We start from the raw sequence: 21454 nt of genomic DNA, 5'->3' as shown, positions 1-21454 counted from the left end.
AAACACACACAGTGACACAGAAGGCAAAGTCTGAGGTCAAGCTGCTCTCCTCTCCACTGCAGTCAAATGGAGACACTGCTGTTTCAGTGCACACACGCACACACACAGATACAGGCTATAAATACACATGCTGTCTCCATACATGTATAATAAAACACATTCACGGCTCATCCCCCCACACATGTACACACTACAGCGACGCATGCAGCAGGATGGATGGAGCAAATCGGCACTTACTTTGAAAAATGTACTTCTGATTCCCTAAGAAATCATGAGCTGAACATGTCGCTCTCAAGGCGAACAACTCATAAATCAAATTTTATTCTTTACTTCAGTTGAAGGATTACATGATGCTGAGAAGCCTTTTTGGAAATACAACTAGAGCTGAAGCGATAATACGATCAATTGATAAGTTGTGTTTGAGTCACTTTTCAAGCAAAAACGCAAAATATGCTCTCTCTATATATCATTGTAAATGGTAAATTAATATTTTTGGCTTTTGGACTGTTCAGACAAAACAAGATATTTTAAGACGTCACCTGAGGCTCTGGAAAATTGTGGTCATTATTTTGTGATATTTTATAGACAGAAAGATAAAATCGGTGGATTAACTAATTAAAAGAAATGGACTGTTTGCAGCCCTAAATACAAGTTTATCACTAGGATCAGTGTGCTCCTTTTTTAGCTGTTTCAGAGAACATGCTACTGAAATGATAACCCTGTAACACTAACAGGATATAAAACAAACGCAAGCAGTCTCAACAAGACTAATGGCTAAAGTCTTATCTAGGGCACAGTGGAAAAAGTGTGCACGCCTTGGTCTGACCTTTCATCTCAGAGCAGCAGGCCTTGTGGGTGTGTGTATGTGTTATTAAAATCTATTTAAATCCTTTTTTGTGCCCTAAAACATAAACACTATTGGGCCCAATTGTCTTCACATCTGTTGAAATCCGGGCATCAGCGGCGGTGTATGAAAACTGAAAGAAACCCCCGGCGAACGTCCCAAATCTCGCTCATGGGACAGAAACAGAGGGGTTCACAAACTATGCCACCCATCCTCCCTCTTCCTCCTCCCCCTCTGAGCCATTCATGATCCTGGCATTCAGAAAGATGGGAGGGGGGAGAGGTGGCTGCGGGCAGTCGAGGAGGACGGAGTAATGCAGCTCATTCTCCTTTTTCCTCTCTCAGGAGGAAGTAAACAGCCTTTATTTGGGTGCCTTTTCATTCGGCCTCAGACGGTGAGGGAGGAAAGGAGGAACACATACACAGACAGTAAGTCACGCCCTGTCTGTTTCGAGACCACATCCTGTTCTGCTGCAGTCGTCGACTGTGTCAAAGATCAAGCTACAGATACAAAGATATACTATACACTTCCTGGCGCAAACCATGAAATAACAATATATCAAAGTATCTTGCCTGCCTGAAACTCATTTATGTCTTCTCTTTAAACTCATGTCACTTTATCCTCAAAGCTTTCCCAAAAAGTGATTTATATAGTCTAGACTTAGCTTGCTATATAAAATTTAAGGGGTTAAGTTTTCTATGTCTTTAACTGGGGAGCAGTGCTCTGGTGGTCCCACCTGCCCCACACACACCCACACACACCAGAGGCCTTTATATGGAGGTCTTAATCCAATAAGCCATTTATCCATGGACTGGGAGCCGCACTTTGTTTCAGCAGCCAAATCAATAACAGCCCACAAGGGAACCAGGCCGCAAAGTGGGCATTTAAATGAATACACTTTCGTTATTTTGGTGGGGGCTCTCAAATTAACTCAGCACTGTGATATGAGATGACTGAGTCTACGTTTAAAGTTCTTAATGCGTTGTCTGTTGTGAATACTTCAGTTATACTTGTGTATAGTAGAAAAGCAAACTCTTCGTTCACTTCAAGTCGAGAGGCAGCAATAATCTTTTCATGTCTTCTGCTCAGTGTTCAAAACGTTTGACCCTCGCTTAGTCCTCAAAGGATGAAACATGTGGTATCTCTTACTGTGTAGGATGTGCTGAGAAGGTTACTCAACTTATTGTGCTTTCACTTAAGCGTTGGCAAAAGAGATAAAGCAGTAAATGAAATAGAGATGTGCACAGATGAGGACCGGTCTGACAGGTGGACAGTTACACAAACAGGTGGCAGAGGAAAACTGGGAAAAAAGGACAGGCAGACAGCTAAGACGGATGAGGACACAAACAGACACCATGTGACTGTACACACGCACGCACGCACGCGCACGCACACACACACGCACACACACCTGTTCCTCCCTAATTACAAACACAAAGAGAAAAAACAGAGACAGACAATCACACTGATAAGCATCAGCTACGGGTCATGTCAGACATGCGTGCACACGCGCAGACACACACACACACACAGGACAAACCTATTCATTCCCGACTTGCTTTGGCTTCAGGCCTCGGGCACATTTTTACACCACATGGGCACTCTGTCTAGACAGTCATCACACGCACGTCAAACACACAGCCGGCTCTCTCCCTGCCAACGTATTGAGCTCCTCCCTCCACAGCTACAGCTACAGTCAGCCATTTTATAATCCACATCCATAAAGCCTTGATAGATAAGAGCCAATGGGACCCAAAGGACAAACAGTTAATAGAAGTTTATGTGGGAAAAAATTAAGTTATGAAAGTGATTGTAAGGAATCGCCCTCTATTAAATGCATCTACTGCCCACCTACTGCTTTATCACAGAAAGGAGTTACATTTGGAAACCAGCTACAGTATTTATCTATGATCCGTCACATAAAAAGCAGAGTCTTCAAGCTCTCTCGATCGATTTTTCTATTCATCTCCCTCCCTCCCCCCTTTCTCATGTTTCACAGTCAAATCCCAGGCGGCGGCTCCAGTCTATATTCACAGCAGTACACAAGGAGGGTTGTAATAACGTTACCTCATGAATGGACAAATTGTCTGACTGGAATACACTAGGCAGGCCAAGGTAACCCCCATGTCTCTCTCACACACACACGCACGCACATGTGGTTAGAGAACAATTTCATTATTTTCATTATTAATTAATCTGCCAGCAATTCTCTTTCTGGTCTATGACATGTCAGTAAATTGGCCAACATGATGTCTCTACATGTCTTATAATATCATAGAAGACTTACAAACCATCAAATATCCAAATTTGAGAAGCTGCGACCGATTAATCCTATAGAATTTTTGATTTATGAATGCATAAAAACAGTTATTCAATTAATAAACTATCTAATCAATCGACTCATTTTCTGATAAGAAAAAACAAGGTTGCAAAGTTATTTCAATAGTTGTCCCAGGCAAGTTATTGTCACACAGCTGTCTAACCTCATTTTAAAATGCTAAAAGGCTACATGATTGCATAATATTTTGCATCTAGTTGCCGTAATTATCATAGAGATGATTAATGCTGATCGATTAGCTGGTCGTCAGAAAACTAATGCCTGACAACTCTGATCATTAATCATTCAAATCATTTATCAAGTAGAAATACTGTTTGACAAAATAAGCAATTTTAACACTTTGAACTCTAGTAAGTTCAGAAGGAATTGTGTGATATGCTACATGATGATTGTTTGTTGAAGCCTTAGTAGTGATGCAACATTACTCAAATACATGTTACTGTAAACAGTCTAGACATTGCATCAGAGGAAAGCAGTACAACGAAATTATGTCACTCTTTAAATCATCATCCTCAAGAACTATGATTAATAACCATGAACAAATGAAGGATTAGATCATTTCAGCCATAATTATGCCTTGAGACACATAGCATCCAGGCGTATGACATTTATGATATCTGAAATTTCCTGTGTATTCTTTTTTTATTACTAGTTCATTTCACATTCAAAGCAATAATATGAGGACATGATGGTCTGACTATTAAAATCCATTCATCCGCCCGCACTCCCCCAATTGATGTCATTAGGCTTGGCATGAAGCACATGCCCGAATCAAAATGCAGCCATCAATGTTCATCTCCATGCACACATATGCACAAGGAAAAGTGTTTGAGTCAGTGAAGGGCATTTAAAAATCATCCATGCGCAAGGGAGCATACTAGCTGCATTTACATGCGCAGCTTACCGTCTCTAGCACAGGAGCTCAGTGTGTGCGTGTGCGTGTGCTCCACTTTCCTTCCCCAGTGCCCCCAAGAGCGTTAATTACCAAAGCTGTCGGGGCTCACCTATGCGAGTCAACCAGGCCAGGAGACAGACGCAGACACACACACACACACACACATATGCACATGCAAGGAAACAGACATCACATCAAACAACTGCAGTGTAGGAGGATGACGTGGTTTACTGCAAGCACAACTGTTGTGCACAAATATGCACACAGACACAAGCAAGACACACTTCATTCTCCCAGGGGGACACATCGACTGAGAATGAGGCCAGTGGGCTCTTGTCTGTAGATGACTGTACTCATCATTTGAGCTTCATCTGGGCCAGTGTGTGCGTGTGTGTGTCTGTGTGTGTGTGTGATTTACCATCTCTAAAAACGAAAGGGAAAGGCTCTAGAGAAGCTAACTGCCATGGGACGCTGTTTGGAGATTGGTTACTGGTTCCAATCCACAATAAGGGGGCCAAACGCGCACACACACTACCACCACCCAAAACAAAGATCAGCTGCCTGGTTTTATATAAAGGGAACTCGGCTTACTATTTGAACGGATGAAACAACTCTGAGTGCTTGCTTGGAGACAGAGGGGAGTGAGAGAGCTGCAGAGAGGACGAGCGTTGCTAAGCAGACTGAAAGCGGAGAGAGGCTGTCAGCAAGCCAGCAATGCACTGCTATCAGTTGAGAGAAAAAACACAAAATGGAGACACTGCCCAATCTAGGGCTGGGCAATATGGCAATCCTAATATAGTTAATTTCATATCTGTATGCAGTATATACATCGTGAACTCCACCCGCTGCAACATTTTGAAAAATGCAACAAAGTGTGCAAGGGGCTCAGAGGGGGGCAGAGAGAGGGTAAGTGGAGGGGGGGATGCCCACCTCCGATTAGAGGGCATTAACCTTTTTTTAAATTTGATGACAGAGAAGATCCTACCAGTCAACCCCATTTTTAAAAAGAAAATATAAAATATTGACGGCAGCATTGATGCGTTTCATCATAGTACATTCATATCACTTAGTTTACATCTCAAAAAGCACTTTCGAGTGTGCAGTACCTTATGAAATGAAAAGTACTTGAGTATTTTCTCATTTTCTCATTTTAGTGAGAAGTGAACATAACGTACAAGGATCAGAACGCAAAATGACGTAAATATTCCCTTAAAGCAGTTCGTTCACTGGTTGTTTGACATCGCAATAGAAACGATATAGAAAAATATTACAGAAGACATTTTTATCTTCTATGGCCTTCTTTCATAGATCATAATATCTCATGTATGTGAGAGTTATGTTATGTAATCCACTGGATGTTAATCGTAGTGAACTGTGTGGTAATGTATAGTTTCATTACAAAACAAAAACTGCACATTTCAAATTATCTTCCCTCAGGTATTTCAGATAGGATGAGAGTAATGAGTTTGTTATTGTCAATTTAGACAGCATAATTGTGTAAATATATGCTGAAGCCTCCCAACAGCCATCGAGTAGCTACATGTACATTATTTCACCCAACAACAAGAACTAAATAGCAACTATCTCTTGGTGAAGGCTGGAAATAAAACCTAAATTCTTGTGCTATACCTCGAACAACAACTCAATGGCTGAGTGAGGGTTTAAATGTTTTAATGCAAGAGCTGGAGTTGGCTCGGACTAAAACCCTTCTTTACCAGCCTTAGCACGCAGCCATATATTGATCAGTGGTTTGTTTACTTCTTCCTCGGCAGAGAAGGCTGCCCCGCTGTAATGTGGAATACTGCAGTAAATGTCAATGCTTGGTTGGTCGTTGGTGTCTGCAGCAAGGCTAGAGGGGGAAGAGGTGGTGGTGGAGAAAGAGGGAGGGAAGACTAAAGAAATTAAGAGAGAGTGTAAGGGGGCTGACCTATGATATAGTCACAGCCCGACAAAGAGAACGCTCCACCTGGCCAAAACGCCCCGCAGGGTGAAATCTATCACATACACATGGAAAGAGAGACAGTTAAATCCTAACAGGCCCTGAGTCGTCTGACGGTTCCTGCAGGGAGCTCCGGTCTCATCCATATTACATGCAGGAGCTTGTTTGAAGCCTCTACTACTCGTCTCTGCATGGGCAGCTTGGCTTTGCTGTCCAGGCCCCTCGGGCTTGCCCCCCCCCCCCCCCACACACACACACACATACATAGCTACCAAGATGCAAATCCATCAGCTACCATGACTCTCTCTCTCTCTCTTGCTTTCTCTCTGTCACAAGCTCTGGTTTTCAAAACAATACTCAGAAGGCCAGCCTCTACTTTACCATGGCTTTACTAGATACACGCACTTTTAATCTGATAGAATTTGAATTATTAAAAGAACTTCAAAACCCGGACACAGAAATCTACCAACATTTGGCCGGAGGTGGTTATTCATTTCTATCCTGCCTATATTGATATTAATGCAGAAAAACATTTGACAGCTTAACAAACAGTCCACATAAACTTGATCACCAGTCTTCCTTCATGAGAGACAGTCACTGTCTGAGGCAGGCTTGACAATAGCCCAAGAAAAGCGCAGTTGGGTTTGGCAAATGTCATTACGGTTGAGTCAGAGTTCTAAGTGAACACACCTGGGCGTAGATCAAACAGACTGTGAGAGACCGGGACGGTGATAAATCCTTGTCCTGGTTCCACAGTGACGCTGATGAGTGGAGAGCAGACCGCAGCCCTGATGGAGCACCGTGACTCACACTGCAGGATAGGGTTGGCGTGGCGACGAGAGGAAGTTGCTGATGGTGTGTGTGTCTGGCCATTTGGCTTCCTTTAATCATGGACTGCAGACTGTGTCATCTGCACAGCATCCCGTGCTTCTGTATGTAGGTGTGTATGTGTGTGTGTCATTTCTCTATTAAGAGATGTCATCATATGGACACGTCAGGGTCAAGTCACAGTCTGGCCTTCTGTCATTTATCTCTGATGACACAAGGACAAAAAGTTGTAGTTTCAGTCTTTTCTGCCTTGCATAATAGAAAATAAATTCCAAATCAGCTGATGGAAAGGCAGTCTTGCCTAACTTTACCATCATTTGGCTGGAGGCTACATTTGTTCCTTCAATATGAGTCAGTCCTCTGAAGAACTACTGTACATATGGCCTCATTTGGGATCAGGATGTGTCTCAGCCGGTACATTTTGACAGTGATGACAAAGAAAGTGTTTGGCATAACAAAGTGCACTTGTCATAGGAACTAGTTAAAATGTAGCCAGATTGTAAACCACAAGGCAATGCTTCATTCTTCTAAGGATAAAGTCAAGGGCAATGAGGCTCCATGCGGGCCAAGTCACCCTAGCAGCAAGGCTGTTTTAATACGAGCAACAGCGAGGCCAGATAAAAAGAGCTGGACACGCAAAGAGCTAGAATCAGTGCCACATGCTACAGATGCGCACACGAGCACACCACTCCGTTGCTTGGGGACAATTAAGAAGGACTAGTAGCTTGCATGCAAGGATGCTGAAGTGCACTCAACACATGCAACACTTAATTAAGTTTTCATAGAAAACATAAAATATCCGTTTTATGAAAGCAGTTAGGTAATTAATTGCATCTTTAGGTCAACGACCTCAAGGACTGTCTACTACTTAGTTTACGCTGTACACGAGGTGCAGTGGGACTGCTGAGCATCCAGAGAGAAACAGACTTCTATTTACAGGATCTAGATGAGCTGGAACGGACCCTTGAGAGGTATGAGGCAAAGAAGACTGTATGTTAAGAAATATCAGAGAGACAGATGATTCCCACGAGTGGCATCACTGCAGGTGGGAATAGCGGTGAGATAAACACATCAACATTTGACAAGGTAGAGGCAGAAAGAGATTGAAGCGTGGGCAGACCACAAAATGTCACTTGTTTCACCTTCACTAATGCAGCCCGTTTCCCAGTTGCTAACTTTACAGCCTTGCCCTGAGCTACATCAGTCAGGCCCCTGGTGAGATAAGGATTTACAGGGTATAGAGGCTGCCAGCAGTGGAAGGGAAAGAAACAGTTGGAGGGCGTTTGATGTTAGTGGAGCAAAGGTGAGGCTGCAAAATAAAGGACTTTCAGGGCAAGTAATCACCTATCCAAGCCTGGCAAGTTTGCATCTCACAGTGGTTTGCGGTGCTATCTGCTTTCATCTGGTGTGTAGGCTGAAGGTCAAAACTAGCATGGACCACAGCAGCTATTCACTTGGCTGCCATTGTTGTGTGCAATTAAGCATGTGGGGGTTGTTTGACAAAAAAACATAAACACCTATACAAACAATGCAAGCGGAATCGCTTCCACATGGAAATGATGGGCCATTACCAAACACGCAAATAAATTACTGGCAAAGTGGAGAGATGGGGATTACTTTAATCGTACAGGCTGACTAGTTTTCCCTGATTTCTCCATGTTTGCAACATGCATAATTGATCAGTGTAGTGGTTGGACTTAATGTGTTGTTGATGTGCCGGGTGGCAGCCCAGCGGGACTCATGACACGCCTTTGATACCCAGTGTTTATCTATAGACTGTAGCTGTGGGAGATAATACAAGAGAGGTAGTCTAAGTTCCTATATGGTGTGTATGTGTGTCTGCTGTGTATATGGTGTTCCTATGGAAAGAGCCATCTCTTGGTCTCTCCATTTATATCTTCATTAATCACCGTTCCCACTGGGAAGGCGGCACAGAAGAGCCTTTCAAATGCAAACGCGATCTCCCTGCTTGCTCACAACACGCACAGGCTGGCAGTCTCCCACAACCCTTTTACAGTATAACTCCCTTGCCTCTGACTCCCTGCCTCCAACACACAGACAACCTGCTCATCTGACTGTCTGCTAGGGAAACCAGACAGTGGACAATTAATCTTCTCATCAACACATCGATTAAGACTCCTCATTATTCCGGTCTCACGCAAAACAACCAAGGCAAGCTAGTCAGACGTGTTACGATCCAAGCCCCATTCTCTTCTTACAGTCTTGTTTGAACTCGTAGCCCATTACAGTCCCCTCTCTTTCACTTGTTCTCGCTCTCATTTTCCTTAGAGGCAACAAACTGGTCTGACACCATAAGGGGGGAGAGCACAGTGAACATGCAAACAGGCTGTCAGGACTGTTTTAGAGCCCACAGGACATTTGGCTGGGAGGGGCTTATCCAGTTTAGTCTTTGAGACTTTTGTCAGACGTGGCAGAGGCTCCACTGAATCTGACCTATCTCTGCTGCATGCTGCTAAGTCCAGTAGTGCATTATATTCTTCTTCTGGTGGTGAGGTGGAAAATGAGTCCAAGCCGAGAAAACAGTCAAACATAACAAGCTGCAGCTGGGGTGGGAAATTACCACCAGCGAACCAATGGTAAGGTTTAAATGTGTGGTTGTCGTGCACCAGATAAGGTGTGAGCTGGTGCACAACAAATCAAAGTGGTGAATTGAACTGTAGTTGAGGCCTATGACCATTTTCCAAACTTGATTCTTATCTTTTTAAGAAAAAGCCTGAGAAGTAATGACTTTGACGTTCCTTCTGTGGGCTGCAATGCTGTAATGGAGCTGTGATACTGGCACTGACCTGATGGTGACATACCAGAGGCCCCTCAGCTCAGCCCCTCCTACCTTGCGGGGCCCCATTTAGCCCTTTACAACAGGCAGCAAACACTGGCCAAGGCACAGCCTGTTTTGCACAGGGAAACACAGACAGCCTCCCACACCAAACTACATACTATAGGCTACTCTGGACCAGCGTTCAAAGAAGCTGCTGTGTATTGAGTATAAGTGGATAATTGTTCTTTGGAAAACGCACAAACAGACATAGAAATATGTGTATGGGTGTCTTTTAGTGGGGTGGGGGGCAAAGGAGAGAGTGTTAGCTGGGGAAATGCGAGCAAGCTGACATGTGATTGGCCAACCCAGAGGGCTGTTCCAGTCTAGATTTGTGGTTCAGCTCAGGTTTTGGAGAGGTTAATTTTCAACTCGGGGAAAGAAGAGCTGGGCCCCAAGCCCCGTGTCACAACCTTATGGCTGTGAACATGGTCTGTTTCATGGCAGACGACCAAAGTGTAGTGCAGTTTGTGACTGAGACAACAGCCAGACCCACCTGCCTAGGCTTTACCCTCTAAACTGTTGTTTTATACTCTTTACTTCGCTTCTCCGCCCTTACCTCATTTGCTCAAATGCCTCCCCCAGACCTGCCTGACCACAGATACCCTTTATGTGTCTGCTTAACGCTACTTCTGTCTGGAGGCCTGTCTGAGCTCCCAAAATTAAGGCAGACGACAGCAGAAGCAGAGGTGAGGTTAACTCGGGAAACTGATCCACATGTCTGAACACAGACAGGAACTTATGCAACAACACCAGCTGCGGCCCCTGTAACTGAGTCTACTCATTTCACTCTTCTTCCGTTTCCTCCTGCCTCCCTCTTGGTCCATCGCCTCCCTCCTCTATTCAGTGTCTGTGTCACCCGACAACTCGCCACATCCATCAAGGTCGGAGACACGATCAATAGCCACTGGCTTTCCTCTCATCCGCCTTGCAGATGAACACAAGTGGTCTTATTGCTTATGTAACGATCAACTTAGCGGGTCATTTGGCTGCTTATTTTGTTACTGTCTGCTGATTGGGGCCCAGTGGGTGTTGACTGTTTACAAACACATGTAGGCAAAAGCGATGATGGTGAGTAAAGGATGGCAGAGAGAAGAAGAGCACATAGAAGGCCATAAGTCAAGATGGGTGAGGACATGAACCCAAGAAGAAAAGGCATATGGAAGATTGACGTCATGATAAAAAAAAGAGAGGAAGGAGGAAGAGATAGCAAAGACAGCACACTGAGCGATTAGCCTGCCTGCCAAAATCCAATTAGATACAGCCCAGGAGAATGACTGACAAGCAGACAGACAGACAGAGCAGACAGCCCAGGAGACAGCCAGAGAGTGCAGCTGCACTGGTCTGCGGTAATGAAGTCACTGGTTTCCAAATAGCAAACAGAGGAAGCCAGAGAGATGCAGCTGTCTACCGTCTGTGCCGCAGCCACTGTGACAGCCTGGCCAGCGAGACAGACAGAGGAAGGCTGTTCTCTCCGTCTGACACTTCTGACTCTGGGCCAGCACTACACCACAAACAAGGCTGAGGCAAATAAGCAACACGCAGCTATGTTCACTATGCTTTACCATGGGGTTAGGGTCGCTAGTGCGTGGAAAATATGTCTAAAATATCATGTGATAAAGTTTTCTTATTTCAAAACTACTTTAGACAGATTCTGGTAAATCAACCAGTAGAATTTATTTACAATTTAGACCATAAAAAAATTAACTTTGTGTTTCTTTGAATCTTAAATTGTGACTTGACCTAATACCGAGCACTACTGGGGATTTCGTCAGTCAGATGTTTTATAATACACTGCTTGCCAGATAACATACCAAGTTAACAACACACAGCTAAGGATGGGAATCGAGCACCATTCTAGTTGAGAACAAGATCCCTATACCTCCGAGCTTGATGCAGGCAGGCGTAGCAGATTTCTTTCTTTGAAAAAACTTGAAAACCTTAAAAAAAAACAATGCCATACACATTTTCTCTCATTTCATCTACAGTACAGTTGTGTTGACGCTGAAAACCTGGGAATAGTAAAACTTTTTTCCCACAAAATTGATCAGGAATCAATAAAGGAATAGATAAAGAATCAGACCGATAAGCAGAATCAATACCTCCACTGATAATTAGTAAAATCTTATCAATTCCCATCCCTACATGTAGCAAAATTAAACAGAATGATCATGAATGGGGATTTCTGTTACTTCCTGTCTTGTGAAATAAAAAAAAATACCCATTGAAAATGACAACACATGATTGTCTTAGTGGAAAGTACATCACCATCACATCCACTGAAGGAAAAACTATCTCACTGTCTGTCAGATACTGAAATAACTGTAGTTGCGATAAGGCTTCAGCTTGTTGCTGTCTATCGGTGGCGTCTGTCTAGCAAACTCTATTTACACAGCAGGGATCAGTAGACAGGGTAGCAGTGCCTCGAGGCACAAAGCGACGTTTATAGAGAGCACGTCCTGGAGTTTTTAACTGCACCTTCTCAAACCAAACACTCCTAACAGGATATGGGACCAGTAGCCACTGGAGAAGGTGGGAAAAAAAACTTTGAGAAGGCTCCCTTGTTTGTGTCTGTTCTCTTTTAGAGCTCTCCGCTCAAACTATGAACTGCTTGTAAATGTGCACATTGACACTGTGTGTAAATAAGGGCCATTGGGAAAAGGCTCTGCAGTCGGGGTTAGACCAACACACCGAGGCGAGCCATCTTTCCAAGAAGCATGTGTGACTATAAGCTGCCTGGCTGGACTTCCACTAACATCCACTGGGATGTGGAAAGTATGAGTCACACAGCCAGTGCAGCGGAGCCGGCTGGACACAGAGACCCTGGAGGATGTTCAGGGTGAGAGACATGTCCGTCTGCCTCACTTCCTGTTCAGTCAAATACACACTCATTACACAAACACACACACATAAACAGAGAGTGGAAGGACAGAGTAAAGCGGGACACTGTCAGGTCACCTCCTTCTCTGGCCAATGACCTTTTGCACACCCGCACATCCGTTTAGGTTTGGGGGCGGAGTGGCAAACCTCTTTAATGCTAAAAATCACCTGCTTCCTGTAGACTCACAGGCAACTGTCTTTCCAGGAATTTAGCCGTTTGTGACTTTGCGTGTCTCTGCCTACACAAACATAGCTGAAGTTTCACTTTTCATTTGACAACACAATTTCTGATGAACCCTCACAGATAACAGAACAATAAAAAGTCCAGTCACTAACACCCAGCAGTAGGCTGCAAGATTTTTATTTTTTATTTTTATTTTTTTAAAGTAAAGTAACAACAACGGAAAGGGAAAAAAATGACTGAGAAATCACGCCTGAGAAGACAGCACCTGAAACTGTGGTGAGACTGGCAAAGTGAGAGACAGAGACAGACAAAGATGTGTCATACTAGCCGTTCATTACACACACTGAGGTTGGCACCGTCTCACACACAAACACACACACACCAAAAATTGTAGGATTCATCATCACCCACCTTCAGCATATGATTTTGTGTGTTGTGTCTTTGTATGCTGCTTTTTGTGCATATGTGTGTTTCCTCTGTGGTATTAAAACATCTCTGCCTTTGAGAAAGAATGTCTTCGTCTTCCAAGATTCATACATTAAACCGAGGCGGAGGAAGAGGACAATTGGGGAGAGGCGAGACAGGAATGTGGTCAGGACGCTAGACTAGACAGCAGACGGTATTTCCTGCACATCAAGTTAACTACACAGAGAAAAAAAACCAAGGCATCTCCCTGTCTAAGGTGCACAAACAACAAAAATGTCTGCTGTCCTACTATCACACATAAATCAATGTAAAATATAAATCTAAAAAGAACCCCTTTGTGTTCAAAATGCGTGTTTGCTGGTTAAATCTGGTGTACTTCACTTAAATCAGTCTGACCTGGTGGATTTGGGTTTGAACAAACCACGCCAAATGGACAAAAACACAACCCCACCTTTAACCAAAAAACAATACAAAAAGGGCAGTCCACTGTGGTCACGGGGAGGTCATGAGACATAAACCAGTCAATGGCAGGGAAACAATCTAGAGCTTTTCCCACCACTGAATGCTGACTTTTCAATAGGTTTGTTGCCCTTGTGGCTTAGATACTGCATTGACATGGTTGTTTTTGAAATAGCAAGAATAAAAGGAATCTGTAAAAATCATCAGTCATTAACCCAAAATAATTTGGAAGTCTCTGCAGCAGTGATAATTACTGGCAATGCAATGAAGTCATTTCATTTTCAGGTTTGTTTCTGGAGGTAAAACGGTCAATGATTATGTCAAAGTTCCAGTCCTGGAACTGTAGCTAGATTTTTCCTTATTTCAAAGAGCCTCTACATTTTTTCCAGGTTGCTGATCAACTCTTAACAGGATTTATGTAACATTTCTCTAACCTGCCAAAACTGTCTTGGTTTGCACAAAATTATCTTTTCCATTTTCTCAAATTGTGTAGGAAGACTACTTCTAGTTACCATGACCAAACTAGAAAATGTTTTTGTATATTTTACAGTTGTAAAAAAGGTCAAACAATTAACTGCTGACATATAGTTTTTATATAGGCGTTAAAGAGACTCTTCCTGAGCCCCCTACATTGCCTTTTGTTCAGTGACATTCCCAGTGACCTCCAGGTGACCTTTGGGGACAATTGATGCACTTCCCCTTCAGCTGTGGCCAGCTGGCCTAACCTCGTAGGATCAGACCTGGCCAGGCAGATGTCACCACCTGTCCTAGACCTCTAACACAAACTAGGTCAACGCAGGTTTAAGAAAACACCAGCTGTAAGGTAGACGCGTCAAACCTGCTGAATACACAGACTATAATAGGACTCCATCCAATAAAACAAACCTGTTTTAATTGGCATCCTTACCAGAATGAAACAAACAAAGACACACAAAGACAGGTATCATTCTGACGTGCACTTACTTTGTCTAGTGACCTCTTGAGCTGGTAGTGGAACTTCTCTTTGACCTCACCCAGGAGCTGCTTGAGTTTTGGCTCCTCGGGCATGCCTTGGTACTTCCTGGCAAGCTGCAGGTAGCAGGGCCACTTGGCTGAGTCAAAGCCCCAGTGGCAGGTCCTCTTATCAGGGGACTTGTGTGAATGCATGACAAACTTCTGTGGTGAAAAGAGCAACTGGCACTCAACGCACTGGATGCAGGGCGCTTCGGGCTGGGTGTAGAACTGGGGCACAAAGAGACCCTGGCACTTCCCCAAACACTGGTGCTCCACCTGGAAACTGGCTTCGCTCTCCTTCAGCAGGCCATGGGTCGACAGCTTACCGCTGGGGTCGGCAGGCAAGGACGCCCCAGGACGCAGCAGAGCGTTGCACAACCGTTGTGCATCAGTCAGTGTAATGAGGCCACAGGAAGGTGCGTTGAACGGCAGGATGCCCAGCACCTTGAGGATGTGCAGCTGCTCAGCATCGCAACGTGAACAGTAGACATAGAGCTCGTCGCACACAGTGTTGATCTGCTGCAGTGAGAAGTCACGGAGCACGGAGTTCAGCACCTGGGGCAGGCAAAGCCGCTTCTCTCCCCCAACGACAAAGCAGGAGATAGACTCTCCTTCTAGCAGCGAGTGGGTGAGTTCAGTGGAGCTGTCACAGGGAACCAGCAGAGGGCCCCCTCCCAGAACAGGAGGGGAGGGCAGGGGGGGCATGCCGGCTGGAGAATGCTCGTGGCCGGTGCGGGCTGAGAAGGCAGCTGGGCCCCCAAGAGAGCTCTGGCTGCTGAGGGTGAACTGGGCCAGTGTGTGTTTGAGCCCAGGGCTCAGGTCCAGGGCTTTAGCAGAGCCCAACATGTGCAGTTCAGCCCGACCCTCCACATCCATGTCAGAGTCGTGGCACAGATCCTCGATCTGCTCCCTCTTCACCTTGGGAGTTTTGGGGAGGGAATCCAAGCTGCGACGCTTTAGGTTGATCTCCGCCATCACTCGCTTCTTGATGGGCGCGTCTTCCAGTCGCTCTCTGTACAGTCGTTTCATGTTGCCCTTGAATGAGGTCAAGTCTTTGAAAGGGGTTTTCAAACTGGTCTGAGTGCCGGCCATGTCTAAGCACTGGGTTATTGTTGTTTCTGTCTGCTGACTGAGTTCTAGTATTCCTTTGAGTCTTTTTTTTCTCCTTACGTGTTTTCAAATGAAACAAATCTTCTGGTAGTTAGATACATGCATGATGGTGACTGAAGTTTTCAATGTTCTGATCCGTTACCTGAGGATGAAAAAACAGGAATTTAGAAAACAGAGAAGAGGCAGAAAAAAAAAAAATCTGTCATTATCCAAACTAGCAAATCCATTAATTTCTGGTAAATTATTAAACGATCTAAAAATGACCTCATAAAAAATGTTGTGGACCATGAAATATCCATAAAGAGTTTAAATGTTTTTTGGCGCTTCACCGGTCGGGGGCTGAATCTGTCAATGGCTGCCCACTAAACCAAATGGCCATTACCATACTTCACACAAACAAGAGGCTTTTTCAGCCCTTGTAATTGAACCCCAGGGGAAATTTGCATATAGGTTCACCAAAGGTTTTGAAACAAACTTTCCAGCACAAAGTGAGAATTTTAACAAGCGAAACCAGTTGACCAGACATGCCAACCCAAGTGAAATCCCCCCCCCCCCTCCACTCCCCGCCCTTCTCCCATTAGATTGTTAATGTAAGGCTGATACAATGGTCAAAAACATTTCACTTAGCAAATGAAAGTGCCCTTCCCAACCATATTGTGCCTTCCACTAGGTCTGCTTACCCCACGCTGACCCCATCAACTCCATGAAAAACAATTGATAAAAGCCTTAACAGCAGTCGTCCCCTTCTCCCAGACCTTTCACAGCGTGACATACAGCGGCATGGAAAGCGGTGCCCCCCCCCCCCCCCTTTTTTTTTTTTACTCCCAAGCTTTACTGCGGAATTACTAAATGGACTGTAATAAGGTAAACAACACTTAGCTGGTATCCCCAATTTAAAACGCAATCTAGATGATAGTGGCCACTGCTGCAATATGACAGCAAGAGACGGCAGACTGGATGCACCTCAGCTTGAAAATGCAACATTTACTGTATCATTTGAGCTTTTATGCTGCGTTAGATTTATAAAGCTACATTAAATGTGGATTCCGGCTTTGCATTCGGCTAATTGATCACGGTGCATGGATCTGCATGCTTTTGCAAATGTCAGCATCCCATCCTGTTTTTTCCGCCGACAGAAAATGCTGCGGCTGTGCAAACCCGGACCTCGATTCCTAAGTGGGCGTTTTTTAATGGAAAATATAACTGTGGGCCGATTGAACAAAAAATAATAATAATAATAAACATGCAAAATCAGATCAGAGATCAATAAAATAGGGTCTCCAGCTTCTACCCCAGTCTGCTCGGAATTCCTGTTGGCTGCAAAAACTCCAACCAGATCAGATTTTTTCAGCCGCATTGCTTCGCTCAATAAATACGCGGTGTTATTTCTCAAACAACCTTAAAGCCAATAATAGCAATTCGGGGTATTTCTTAATGTCACCTCCACTTCTGGTATCCTTTTATTGCTGCTGCAAAGACACCGAAAATGCTCACTGCTCTGCTCCATCCCCAGCTACCCCTCCTCCTCCATTCTGCACACTGTACCTCGCCTCCTCTGCTGGCTCGCCAGGACGGCACTGGTATGCAGACAGCGCTGATAATGACATTCACTGTCTACACTACAGTCTGGTCTGTGAACGCACCGCGGTCCAGCGCGCACACACACCGACTTGGAGAGGGCACGGGGGGGGTTCACAGCCGCAGCTTTCCCCCGCGGCATGTTAAAACACACAGGTAGCGTTGGCTCTACACATACACCCAGCGGTCAAATCGCTTTTACAACACATTAAACAATACGCATTTTGTGTGTCACGTTGTTTTTAATCGAAGATAAATACTTAAATTGGCAACAAACATGTACCAGAAAGTTAAAGCGTAAAAAATATTCGCATTCGTCTGAAAATCATTTGAGAAATGTTGTCTTTAAAAGGCTCAATACTAACTGCGCTAGCTTAGCATAGCTCCCCCAGCGTTACCCCGGTACAGTTGGCTGTAAAGCAGCAGAGGAGGCTACGAAGCAGGCTAACGAGAGCCCAGACGGGTTAACTTAACCCGGAGAGCGAGAATAAACCAGGCTGCTCACCAGCACACGTACAGGGCTAAACAGCCGTGTCCGTGGCGACAGAGACGGGCAGGACAGCTCGGTGTAGTGAGCGGTAAAGACGGTAAAACTAACCCCAGACACGGAGCGACACCGCGGCAGCTTCAGCTCCGTCGACTCAACGCACGGATTCAAACTCAACCGTTAAGTCGTCACGCGCTGGGATCCGCTATCCACAAATACTGTTCAAAAGCAAAAATAAACGTCCATTTATAAACCTCCGTCTCTTTTTTCTTTTCTTTTTTTAAATCGAGTAAACACTTGCCTGAAAAACGCTGCGTGTGTCGCTCGTCCTCACTCGCGCGGGGTCTTCTCGGTACTGGAAAAGCCTCGCGGACCGTCAACAAGATGCAGCTCGAGAGGCTCCACTACAGCCCCGCGACGTCACACTGCACACGAGCTGAGAGGCGGAGACGTCACCCGGCTGACGGAAACTATGCGGGGGTGTGTGTGTATGTCTGTCTGTCTGTGTGTCTGTCTGTCTGTGTGTGTGTGTGTGTGTGTGTGTGTGTGTGTGTGTCTGTCTCGCACAGCCTGGAGGATTTGTTTCCTCCAGCAGTAAAGCTGAGAGCAGAGAGGTTGAGACAGACGTCAACAGCGGGCAGTCAGTGGGTGCCAAAACTGGGGTCCGGGGACTTTTAGAGGTCCTTAGGGGTCCGGAATTGGGTCCTCTTCTGGATTTAGCCTATTACAAGAATGTTGTTCAACCTCGCAGACATTTTTTTTCTCAGTCTTGGTCACAAAAAATACCCCTGTGGCTCAAAAGCATGTTCTTCATAGGCCACCAATTATAAAAGACACTTCTGTGAACAGAGGCGATTCTAGAGGCAGTTGAGACCTGGGCAAAAATTCACAGGCGGCCTCTGGAACCAGCGTTTATCAGCATTATAGGTTTGTTTAAATTGAATCATGAAGTCACTTGCAAGGGGAGTAAAAATAACAACTAGCAAATGGAGTGGGAGGTCAGGTCTCCTACATAGACGTCGGGGTCCGTTCTCTGGCCTTGATCCAATCGTCCTCGCCTAGGGGAGTCGCCATCTTGTCAGACTTTGCCTCCACCTCATTTCCTCTCACCAAAAAAAGGGCATTGATGTGACGTTGGGGGAAGGGAGATACGTCCACGTTTACTTCTGAGGAGAAGTGTGGGCCACTCAAGAGGCTGCACCCCTAATTATTCATAAACTTTAACCTCCAATAAAATAAAAACTAGCCTGGTACAAAGTGTTGTCATGGAGATATGACCTAAACATACAGACGAGAATATTTTTTTGTACCAGGCCTTAAATCCGGCTGTTAAGTCTGACGTAAAAACTTTTTCAAAATACGATTTCCGGGTCCAAACGCTCTGTTGAAATAAACGGGACACAACGGCCGAATATGTGAACAATCACGATCACCGCTTTCGTCAGTTAAATCTTTTTCATCGATAAGAAAGAGGTAGAGTGACAATTACAAAGTTTTTTTCAAACTCAGATCTATTAAAACAACGAGGAACACGTCACTACTGCGTTGTAGAAATACGAGGCTTGGACCCGGAAATCTAATTTTGAAAGGGCGTTAGGTCACGACTTAACAACCGGATAGGTTTAGCTATGCTGTGAAATCAGCCTGTTTAACACGGGGGTCAACGAGAAACTGCTCTACTGCGCATCTACTCCTACTGGACACTCGGAGAACTGCGGACTTTGGCACTTTCATATTGGATCAGCCATAGACTGTATAAATGAACCAGGGAGTCGCTAATGTCATTGTAAACTTTGTGCATTGTCAGTAGATTAAAGTTTGTCAGCCCTCAGGGGCCCCCTACTGGCCTGGGGGCCCAAGCAGCTGCCTGATGACGAGCGGCGGCGCCTGTCTGTAAAACTGTTGACAGAATACCTCAAACTGCACACAAGTCTGATTGTAACTCTCTCCTTTATGAATTTTGAAGCCAAATCTTTACATTGTAAAACGTTTCTCGTGCTGAGAAAAGCGATGTAAAACTCTGTGATTCATGCCAATGTCACATCTATGGACCGAGCTCTCAGACTGGGTCAGCAGGAGACAAACCAGCCGAGACTGTGCGTATTCAGCGGGTCTATATCACAGAAGTGAACCAGGAGGCCCAGCATTTTTTTTTGCCGTATGTGCCAGGTGAGCAATTCTCATTTAACTGAATCCAGTATCCAGGTCAAATAATACAACCATGATTGTTTTTACCTCAATAACCAAAGAGCTTATTTTATGGAGGACATCTTTATTTTAAGGTGGGAAGCTATTGCTGCGTCCATGTGGTGTCAGAATAATCTGAGAAATTAGTTGTTGACTGGGAAATTTCTCCTGAATGCCTCAGGAAAACATCTGTCAGGGAAAAGTGTTGTGCAGCACTTTCCGCGCTGACATCATATTACGCAGAAACATTGAGGTTGAAAGTAAATTTTGGATTGACGTTAAGAAACTTTTTATGTACTGCATTTTTGTAATATGGCATTAGATTGTAACCTTTAGTCCACATAGACTAACCTAGATTAGTTAGACTAGTTATTCATTAGCAGCATTAACCCTGATATGACATGACCCTATTTTGAAGTGGGTTTGTATGAGATAGACCACTTATTGATAGTGTATTACCAACAGTGGATGACAATAAGCACATCACCTGTTTGGAGAAGCAGGCAGGAGTCAAACGTATGCTATATTGTGTCTTGTGTCTTTGTCTTCTGGTCGTTCAGCCTCCTTCTGCAAAAGTTCTTCTCATTTATACACTATGCTTATTTTCCTGTATTTGTTTATTCCATAAACAGCTGCACTTATGTGTAGGAATACATTGAGAAAATGTAATGCCAAAGGAAAGGGTTGTCTGACGGCAAATTGAAGCAATGGAAATATACAAAATATAGCGTACACTTAGACTGATATTGATTTTTTTTTTAGGCGGGCGTTTTTTAAGGTGACATCCACACCTCATCTACTGTAGGTAATACACTGAATATGGATGAGTACCTCATACAACCACACTTCAGGAAATCAGAACGATCCCTTTAAGCTCACGATCACATCAAACTCTTAGAACGGGACGATCCGAGGAGCACATGAATGCAGCATAACTCCCTGTAAAATCTAGTCTTTTAGAGACTCATCAATCATGTAGCTTGGACCATGTTGCAGGTCAGTGTATTGACATGGCCTTTGCGTGCGTGAACTGACACCACAGAAAGCTTTAACTCGCTTGCTGGCTTTCCATCAAGTTTGTGAAAATGAGAGGATAAGAGAGGACGATCTCAATGGGCAAAAGGGTTGCTTCTTCTTCTCCCACACCTCCCCCACACTCTTTTTATGGACCTATCCTCTGCTAAAGGTCAAGGGGTCATCCAGGCACTCTATTGTGCCGTAAGCAATGATTGGAGTTAATGAAATCTGAACACGAGGAGGTCAGGAAGGAGATTTTATGAATGATAGGTAATATATTGTAATTTGGAGGTTAAATTCCCCTAGCAACCGTTTTCTATTGAATCTGAATACATCACCTACAGCTCCTGGTCTTGGTTGAAATCTTAATCTTTAAAGGTTATCGTGCTTTGTCTACATACGCTGTTTGTGTGTTTTTTTTTAGCCGGTTGGCTGACCGACCCACAGTCTGAT

The 21454-nt window shown here is 44.5% G+C and overlaps 1 protein-coding gene across 1 annotated transcript in view; it reads right to left on the bottom strand.

The window, feature by feature from the left end:
- skila (SKI-like proto-oncogene a) overlaps positions 1 to 18212 on the bottom strand; it is a 34550-nt gene extending 16338 nt beyond the window's left edge. Inside the window, exons 1-2 of the mRNA XM_083928779.1 lie at positions 18099 to 18212; positions 14593 to 15874 (exon numbers count right to left, since the gene is read on the bottom strand). Coding sequence (XP_083784905.1) covers positions 14593 to 15714 — 1122 coding nt within the window. The 5' untranslated portion in view covers positions 15715 to 15874; positions 18099 to 18212. The remainder of the gene's footprint in view (positions 1 to 14592; positions 15875 to 18098) is intronic.
- Between the last annotated feature and the right edge of the window lie 3242 nt (positions 18213 to 21454).

The sequence above is a fragment of the Echiichthys vipera genome (assembly GCF_963691815.1).
Source record: "Echiichthys vipera genome assembly, chromosome: 15".
Lineage (NCBI taxonomy): Eukaryota > Metazoa > Chordata > Actinopteri > Perciformes > Trachinidae > Echiichthys > Echiichthys vipera.
Note: the sequence above shows the minus strand (reverse complement) of the source record. Positions and strands in the feature narration are given on the sequence as shown.